Genomic DNA, 10,599 nt, shown 5'->3' with positions numbered 1-10,599 from the left:
ATGTTTATTCAGAGAAAGTACGTTTTTGTGTCTGATTTCGTAACTTAATTAATAGTTAGCACTAATTAATTAGCATATTTGAGGTCCCGTCCAGAAACCATTAAGATTGACACTTAGTTCGTGAAAATCCGATCATTAGAACAAAAGTTATTCAGGGTGATTCGTTTTTTTTTGCGGACTGTACACATTAGCCCTATGTCCACACTGTAAAAAATTCTGGATCAAGTTATAGTGAAAAATATCGGTAACCCGTGAGCCGGCACTCTTTATGTAAAATCCATTTTACCGAACATGTTGCGGGAAGAGAAATCTGATATTCCGTTATTTTGAAAGGAATAATATGAGCAAAATTAGTGAATCACTTTAATTAAATAAATATTACTGCAAAATTTATAGTATGATATTTTACGGTAAAAATGGATTTTATGGTAAAATTTGCGTTTCCATCTGCGTTACTTGTAACTTTGAAACCTGTAACTTGGAACCCAATCCACCCCTTTGTCCCACCAGGTTAGAGAGGGTTAACAACATAATTTACTGAATGTTTCAATGCTAGAGTTTGATTCATAAAATTTACTTACTTCGGAAATAGGTGTTTTACTAATATATATTTAAAGTGCTCATACATTGAAATAACAAAGCACAATATTCAGCCAGTTCATTTGATATTTGGAGCCAATTTATATTCTTAAGTTTAATTTAACCTAATGATGCTATGAATTAAATGATAACTGCCATATTTGTAGCCAAGATATTATAGTTCGAGCATCTTTGACAGTGATTGTTTTTTAAAAGAGTTGTTTTTCTTGAAATAAATGTTTTGCTTTTAAAAATTGTGAATTAAGACTTTCGAAATCATTTATAATTTTTTTTATAAACAATTCTTAATATTTAAATCGCATTATTAATTCAACGTACTTTTTTAAAGATTAAATGAGTACAGAAATAATAGCTATAAAAGAAACATTAAAATTTTGCTATTGATAAATATAATTTAAAGGTTTGTGTTATTTTAATTAGTGAAGCGAATAGTGTAGAAAAAGTAAATATTAATAATTAAAGCTAGCTAGTAATCAGTAAAAGTAATTTAGATATATTTTGGGTTCTGCATAATATATGAATTAAGAGGAGTTTCTGATTTTATTATACTAAGTAATTAATATGAATCTATTGAAATGGCATATATTAAAAGTCTAACTAAACAAATTAAAAGAAGCATAACTTTTCAACTATAATTATTTCTGATATTTTAATTATGTAATTTTAAGATTCTGCATATTAGTATGATTAATGTAAAACACATTATGAAAAGAAAAGAAATGATAAGATTTTTATTATCATTATCGTGAAATAGTAATTTGTAAAATAAATGAATCTTTACTAATTTTATTACGAAGAAAGATTATTGTGAAGCAAAAGAATCGTATTATAATATTTTACTAAACTATTTTATTTATTTTAAGCTAAATGGAAGCTCATGATCCTTTTAAAAAAATTGGCAATTAGTTATATTTAGTAATGTCGTTTAATATTCCTAACAATTGTGTTGTTGCCGTGGACTATTAAGGCAATTGGTGCGATAGTTTTTGTTTTCCAGTGACTCCATCTATGGTCAAAAATTCGAATTCTGCCACACTCATTCGTCGCTCCCGCTTATAGGACGGAATCATTCATACATCCATTTATTCATCCACAGAACATAATATTGACCTAAATTGGAGAACGATCTATCTCCAATTCAGTATCCGATTTTGTATTAGTTTTGTTATGGGAAAAAGGAAAACTCTGTGACCCGACAGACTTAACGTGCACCAGTTACCATTTACTACACGCGTAGTTTTCGACCGGCTGGATTCGAACTCCCGTTCTCACGAACGTGTGTCTAGCACCCTGAAAAACAGGCTACCCCGGCCCCTCCTAAAATTTATATTTTAACATATTAATAACATAGGCAGCCTTATGTATGCATAAGTCGAATTTCACATCATTATATTCAGATCTTAAAATATACAAAGGTAATTTAATAAAAAATTAGATTTTTTCATTAACTCTAAACTTATTCTAGTTTTACGTAAAATTCAATTTGTCTAAAGTAATAGTATTTGTACATAAAAGGGAAACTATTTTTTGCTTTGAACAGCAAAGAAAAATCACCAAAGAAACTTTCTGATGCAAATGTCGTAGGACGACATTACTCTGAAAAGCCAGATACATTTGCTAAATTCCTTCTATTCTGTTCTTTGTATGTGGGTAAAAAAAGATCTACATTCAGCTGAAGAATGTTTTGTAAAATTCCTGTGTACACACTTGTTTATTTACTCAACTTCCAGTTTTCGAAGCAAGATTACTTCCCCGGTGAGGAGGAACAATTCAAACTAAGACTGTGCAAAGTCAGACAACAGTGTATTCTACATTAAAATAGTACCTCAAAGATCTGGTATATATATTTTTTTCTATCTTTGAAACTGGAAAACAGTCTTTCTAAGGGAATTCGAATTAAGTATTTCTGCAGCACCGAACGTTTCATTTCATGAGTGCATTTGAAATGAAATTCAGTTTCTTTCTTTTTTCTCCGGAATTCAGTTGCTCATTGAAATTTCAAATCCGCGAGATAAAGCTTACTCTAAATGTTGACAATGCCGTGAAGTCAAATTTGCTAATTTATATTCAGGATTTATTTTAAAATTGAGAAGATTTTATTCCAAAGGTTAATTGTGAATTTTAAATTTTTCTTACTAGTAAAAAAGGAATATGGAGAAAATTTTACGGTAATATGTAATATTGCATTTTACCTAATTATAATTGTACTTTTAGTAATAATAATAATAAGAAGAAAAACAATATAATTTTTTTGTAATGATAAGTTCTAAGCAATTCATAAAAACATATTGCGCATTATTTAACCCTTTAACGGGCCCTTTATTTCTAGTAAAGGTAAGTTAAAGTACTTTTGGAATTGAAATTGTTTTGAGAACAGTAATTGATATAAAAAAAAAACTCATTTAGTTTATAAAAATGGCCATTTTTTTTGGTGGTGAATATATTTAACATGACCTATTTGGAACTTACTGACTTTTGTTTTTCTTTATTTATAAAATAAATTCCTTAAATGCTACAAGCTTCAAAAGGAATTATGTATTTTATACTTTTATACGTTTTTCAAAAGTGACAAATGGTTACCAATTTTATTCAAACTCACTTCAAGAAAGCTGAAGTTATTGAAAAATGGAAACCCGAATTAAAAGTGGTAAAACGTGGTGGTAAGTATACTTACCACGGCCTTCAAAAGGGTTTAAATACACATCACTTCTTACACCTTATTTACTTTTAAATTATTAAAAGCCAACTTATTTTTGAAGCATAATGGTTGTTCTTCTAGTCTTCATAAGAGGACACAACTAATGCTATGAAGTCTTAAAAATTATATAGCTTAGGAAAAAAATAATAAAATAAGGAAAAATGGGTTATATGGAAATAAATGAGTAATACTTATTGTTACAGATTCAACTTTTTACTGTTACACACGCAGAAAAATATTTTCTTAGGTATATTATTTTTCTAAACGTATTATTATGATTGTAATAAATTTCATTTAAATAACATAAATTTTTGTTGATTAAAACACTGTTAGTATTTATCTTTAATCATTAGTCAAAGTGTGAAGCATTTCAAATATACGAATACGTAGAATCATGAATTTCAGATCTTAAAATACATACTAGCGTAATATGCAACATAAGCAATATCTTGGATCAGTTAAATAATAAGAGTTTTTTAGTTAGTTAAAAAAATCTATCAACAGTATTTATCTTTAATCATTAGTCAAAGTATGAAACATTTCAAATATTAAAATACGTAAAATATTGATTTGTAGACTTAAAGATACATACTGGCGTAATATGCAACATATGCAATATCTTATATTGGATAAATAATATCAGTTTCTTATTTGCTAAAAAACTATTAACTATATTTATCTTTAATCATTAGTCAAAGTGTGAAGCATTTTAAATATACGAGTACGTAGAATCATGAATTTCAGACCTAAAAATACATACTAGCGTAATATGCAACATAAACAATATCTTAGATCAGTTAAATAATAAGAGTGTTTTAGTTAGTTAACAAAAATCTATGAACAGTATTTATCTTTAATCATTAGTCAAAGTATGAAACATTTCAAATATTAAAATACGTAAAATATTGATTTGTAGACTAAAAGATACATACTGGCGTAATATGCAACATATGCAATATCTTATATTGGATAAATAAGATCATTTTTTTTATTTGCTAAAAAACTATTAATAATATTTATATTTAATCATTAGTCAACGTGTGAAACATTTCAAATATACGAATACGTAGAATCATGAATTTCAGACCTAAAAATGCATACTGGCGTAATACGTAACATAAACAATATCTTAGATTAGTTAAATAATATGACTTTTTTAGTTGGTTAAAAAAACTATTAACAGTATTTATCTGTAATCATTAGTAAAAGTATGAAACATTTAAAATATTTGAATACGTAAAATAGTGAATTATAGACTTAAAGATACACACTGGCGTAATATGCGACATATGCAATATCTTATATCGGATAAATAATATCAGTTTTTAATTTGTTAAGAAAACTATTAATAATATTTATCTTTAATCATTAGTCAAAATGTGAAACGTTTCAAAAATTAAAATTCAGCAAAATTGGGAATCATAGACCTAAAGACACGTGATAGCTTAATATGCTACACAAGCCATTTCTTAGATCTAAGAAAACAATATTCTTGAAGTTGATAAAAACCTAAGTAACACAAGAATTACTAAAAAAGAATAAAATTGAAGAGACCCAAGTCTAATTGAGCTGATTTTCCATGGGATGTTATCCTTTACAGAGATCAGATGTTTGATTAACTAGACGATGATAGGTTGAAAAATTTCTGCTTGCTCAATTGAACCTTGTTAAGCACATCTGCATGGCTAAACTGTTTGTGGCGTAACTACCACTACGATTATTAAGCATCAATTCACTGGTATATAAGACATGCTAACTTGATTCAATTTAGAGGTACCTTTTGATAGATGAAGGATGGCATTGTCTAATGATCTTTTCCCCACGTGTTTAATGCTTGCACAATAAAAATTAATTATTAATTTACTTTTCAGAATGTGATAGTAATCATTATGGCCATAATTGTGATGAAAATTGCTTGTGTGAAAATGGAGCTACTTGCAATAAAATGAACGGAACGTGTCGTTGCGCTCCAGGTGAGGATTTCAATTAAATAAACAATTCAGTTTTACAGTGTACTTTACACCGAATTCTATTTTAAGTTGATAAAAACTAGCTAATGTATGCTTTGTGGCGTTACGGGTAATCTGACTTGTCAAGAATAATGTCTTAAACAAGTTACATAAACCCTACTAACTGGGGTGCAATATTTTTCCAAAACAAATGTTGAGCTAATCAAAATATTATGGTAAGAAACACTTTATTTCAAATAAAAAATTAAGCATTTATATACACTAATCGAGATATATTACCAACAATGGAAAATGCGCATGCGCAGTCAAATTATGCTAGCCTGAAAAACACTTATTTTGGCGTACTTTGAGTATATAGCAGTCGATTGTTTAGGATCTAGTGAGAGATCGGGTAAGATTATAACAGAAACAAGTCTGATCGATACAAAATGTTTGTATGTTTTTGTTGTGTAATCAGGATAATTATATCTTAATTTTTAAATGCTTGTCAATTGTATTAAATAATTTCATTGTATTTAATTGCTATTCGCCTCTGTTCTGTTAAGCCTAATTCAATTTTGCCTCTCTGTGCCATAAATATGTTTGATTTACAAACTAATTTTATTTCACGAATTTGTGTGCATGAATCCTAAAATAACCGTTCTTTCTTTCAATAGCATCGTAAATAACTTTCTTGACTCTTATAAGTACCATATCTAATTGTTATCATAAATTTTCGCATTACTTAATTCAAAGAATAGGAACAATTGATGATGCACTATTCTTGATGGAATTTTGGTGTGAACTGCTATACACAAATAACGCAAAATTTCTTGTGTTTCTCTAAGCTAGTGGCATGAATATATCAATAGTAAGAGCCCTATTTTATCGTTGAGCTGTGTTTAAACGAGCAAAATTAATTATTCTGAAACGTTTTTCTTACAAATTTTCATATGTTTTATAACATTTTTGTTTTTATAAGAAACAGAAGAAAGTAAATTATTGATTTTAATGGACGTCTTAAAAAAGAAAATTAAAAGAAAAAGATTTCTTACAGGTTGAAAAGTTTAAAAGTCTTAATTGCAATTTAAAAAAAACAACATCGAATTAAAGATTAGTGGAACTGTTCTTTTAACCAAAGTCATCAATTAACGAAAATAAAAGCTAAGTAAGTATAGAGCATCTGTTAAAAACAGAGCAGTTGAATGGTTCAAATACTTGATTTAATATAATTAAAAAATGATAATTATTTGTGGATATCGTAGATATTAAAAATAAGTCAAATTTATAAAAATTAGCTTTCAAATTATTTTTAAAACTAAAAATGTGTTCATCATTACCTGTAGTAGAAGAAATAGATATTATAATTGCTAATAATTTTTGGGGGAGTTTTTTTTTTTTTTTTTAAAAAAAAAACCGTTCTTTAAAAAAAAATCCTGTAAATTTGCTTGTGTTCTGTTCAGCGAAAATAGATAGTGGAAGTAACCACAGATTTACTGTTTATCGCCAACATTACCTACTTTCTTTGCGGATACGTACCTAGGTTAGTAAAACAACTTACCGTATAATCCGCGTCTGGCCACTACTTCCAGCAAACCTCAATCAATTATTTAAAGTTTCAAAAGAAAGGAGGTTAAAATTTTGTTTACAAATATACAGAAATACTAATTTGCTTTCAAATATACAGAAATATTAATTATAGTTTAAACAAGATTTGTTTTTATATATATGACATATAGAAAGTGACAATAAATGAATTTTGAAAAGTAAATTAATATAAAGGAAAAAAAAGGTTAATAAAAAAATATTTATTTTTTAGTTCTCCATTAAAATTTTGATTTCCAGATATTAAATAATAAAAGAAAGTAATTAAAATGCTATAATAATAAATAAAAAATTAAATAGAAAAGATATGTACAGTATTTACAACATATAGGTAAACATTCCAAAACATATAATAATTTTTTTTTAATTTAAAATTTCAGAATATACTATCATTATCAGAAAGAAAATTCATTACTACTAATAATTGGGTTTTAAGTGTATTGTTAGTTATAAATTGTTTATGCCAAGTTGGTAGATTAGTGATATTCGATGCACGAGTATGCCATGAAGCTGTATAGATGCATTCTGTAAGATAGTGTTCTGGAGTGCCCAGAAGGCCGCACGTGCAGTGATCATTATCTGAGATTTTTAGAAATTTAAAATAACATGGAAAAGGACCATGCCCAGTTAGAAACCAGATTTCTTGTTTTGATGGTATCGTCTTAAAATAATCTACTTTATTAATAATTTTATATAATCTTCTTCCCTTATCTGAATTGTTCCAATAATTTTGCCAAATTTGTGATAAAGAGTTCTGAAGTTGATTCTTAAGATGTGTGATCGGGAAGGGATATGAGTAATTTTGTTGTTTAATTGTCGATAATTTAGCCAGGGCATCTGCATTTTCATTACCTGTTCTGTCATCATGTGCTTTAATCCATGAGATAAATATATTTGTATTAAGGAGTAATTTTTGTATTTTAGCCGAGAGTGAATTTTTCGTGCCTGGGTTGATTATAGAGTATAATACTGCTTTAAAATCCGACCAGATTGTATATTTTTTAGATGCCTTACATGAAGTCTGTGATTTGATGAATCTAATGCATTCTTAAATAGCAAGTTGTTCAGCTTGGAAGACTGAGTTGTTATTATTAATTGTGTAATGATTAGAATGATTTATGTTGAAGAATGCAAAACCAGTTCCAGTATTTGTTTTCGAACCGTCTGCGAAAAAATTTTATGGATCTAAGCGATTATAGTTTTTACTTTCTGCTAAGCTGATTAAATTACTGATAGACTGAGAAGGGTGAAAAATCGTTATTGTTTGCTTTTCCTCGTAAGTACTGTATTGATAATTTATATTGTTACAGGAAATGTCTTTTTTAAGTTGAGTTATGATAATTGAACGCGACAACGACGCAATCTGTTCTGAGAGAGGTGGGAATCCCGCTAAGACTTGTAGAGCAGCTGTAGGAGTGGAATAAAAGGTTCTTGTGATATTCAGAAGAAATTTCCTTTGGATTGAGTCTAAAATTCTAGAGATTCTATGCGAGATTTTTTGTGCCCATGTACATGAACCATGGTCTAAGGATGGGATTATTACAGTTTTTTATATGAGTTTACGAGCTCTCTGGCTTATGCCTCAGGTTTTTGTATTAATTTTAGATGAAAACAGATTTGTCTATTGATAAATTGAGATTATTACTTGTTAGCCAATTTTGAATAACATTGAGTGTGTTGTTAGTATTAACTTCTAAATCTCTTCTTGAATTTCCAAACGTTACATTACCTACTGCCGGTTTCTCGCTGAGTCGGTGATTTTTTTCATGATTGATCATTAGTCAGATAATGATTATAACTTCATTCTCATAACTTCGACGCCAATCAGCCAAAGCTGATGCTAAGTGACAGGTTGCTTTGTTTAGTTTCGCTATGAATTTTTACTGAACGGAGTACAGCCCAGCAATGCTGATGACAGAATGACCCCTGTCTAGTAGATATATTTTTAAAACAATTCTGAAAATATGAATGCCCATTGTTGAGAGCAATTCTGAAGAGGACTGTTTCATAACACTGAGCAGATTTACTTGTGCTGCACATTATTTTTCCTTATGTACTTAGTATGATAAGCACTGCTATTACAAACCGTAAAAGCAAACTTTTATTTAATATTAAATTATGGAATAATGACCTCATAGCTGTGCTTATTCTGAAAGTTTCGAAATTGCGGAATTTTTTTCTTTCATTGCATCTATTGGCAGAAAACTAATTCACATTTATAGAGTACTAAAGCTTACCAATAAGTAATGTTTTGAACACAACAAAATGTAGAACGTCTTCGACTCATTAGTATGTGCTAAATGAAAAAAAAATTCTATAAAACATAGAAATGTTATCTTTCAGGTTTCACTGGAGCATATTGTGAAACTTCTTGTCCCATGGGCTCGTTTGGAAGTCATTGTGAAAATATTTGCCAATGCAAAAATGGAGCTAATTGCAAAGTGCGAGAAGGAGACGAATATAAATGTTTATGTAGACCTGGATACATAGGAAAGTTTTGTGAAATGAAATGCCCAGTAATTACAAATTTTTGGTGCTCATATTAATCCTATTTCTTTAAATCACTTTCAGAAAGAAATTTTACAGTTTTGTTAATTTTTTAGACTTCCTATCGCGCTATTTAAGTAAAACATTAGTATACCACGGGCCGACCAGGTGGCCGAGTGGTTAGCGTGTCTGACTGCGGAGCCATTGGCTGCTGGTTCGAATCCTACTCAGGGCATGGATGTTTCTTTCTCTCTCTGTGTTCGATGTCCTTTCCTCTTTGTGGAATGTGACCCGCCCTGTAGACGGGTTTGTGGTAGTGTAACGTGGGCGACGCTGCTTCACCGCCGTGGCTTCGCCACAGGAGCCCACTGGGTAACGAGAAAAGAGTAGCAGTTCTGTCATTTTCTGTGGCCAATGGGACAAACCCCAAGTGCCCACCATTAAAAAAAAGTATACCACGGGAAAAAATGAGCTTTAATCCTATTTCCGAATCTTACATATAATAACCTCCTTATTCTGAATAAAAAAAAAACCTGTTTTCCCCCATAATCCACAATTTTCCGAGAGCACCATTTCCCTTTATGTTTATTAATTTTTAATGCCTGTGTAACTATGAATTGGTTTTAAATGAAGTAAAAAGGATTGTTTTTAACATTAAAATTCTTATAAAGAGTTGAAAAGGTGAACAGTTTAAAAATGTGAGAAAATATAGCAAGGAGGGGGATTTTAGGGGATTTACTCCCTCCCCAAGTTGCAAAAAATTCACCAAAAATTGCTTATTTTTTAGGACAATATTTAATCGAATTTCTACATATTCCAGCAAGCAATTTCCTAATTTCTTCCCCGAACCCCACCAATATCAAAAATATTTCACCTCAATTTTGGATAAAGTGGGCGAGAAATGGAGAAGGCAGGAAGCCTTTATACAGTGAATCTTTCAAACTTTTTCTCGAAAACTGCAACGCCTCTTCGAATGTGAAAAATGATTATTTTAATACTAAAATTTCTTCTGAGAAGCTAGGGCAATCAAAGTTCTAAGACATGAACAATAGTAGCAAGTAATCATTTCCTATATATTTTAAGCTTCTAGCCCTTTCTTTCCTCTTAATTACTTTGTAAATAATTTCACTAAAAGTAGTGGCGGTCGAGTTCGAAAATCTCGCGAGAAAAATTGGAAATAGACAAAACGAGGGCACCTTAATTTTATATATATATATTTCGTATTATTCAATATATATATATATAATTTATAATATATAT

General features: G+C 29.4%; 1 protein-coding gene across 1 annotated transcript in view; it reads left to right on the top strand.

The window, feature by feature from the left end:
* LOC107453786 (multiple epidermal growth factor-like domains protein 11) overlaps positions 1-10,599 on the top strand; it is a 52,286-nt gene that overhangs the window by 19,021 nt on the left and 22,666 nt on the right. The window contains exons 5-6 of the mRNA XM_016070735.3: positions 5,170-5,271; positions 9,196-9,368. Coding sequence (XP_015926221.3) covers positions 5,170-5,271; positions 9,196-9,368 — 275 coding nt within the window. The remainder of the gene's footprint in view (positions 1-5,169; positions 5,272-9,195; positions 9,369-10,599) is intronic.

The sequence above is a fragment of the Parasteatoda tepidariorum genome, chromosome 7 (assembly GCF_043381705.1).
Source record: "Parasteatoda tepidariorum isolate YZ-2023 chromosome 7, CAS_Ptep_4.0, whole genome shotgun sequence".
Taxonomy (NCBI): domain Eukaryota; kingdom Metazoa; phylum Arthropoda; class Arachnida; order Araneae; family Theridiidae; genus Parasteatoda; species Parasteatoda tepidariorum.
Note: the sequence above shows the minus strand (reverse complement) of the source record. Positions and strands in the feature narration are given on the sequence as shown.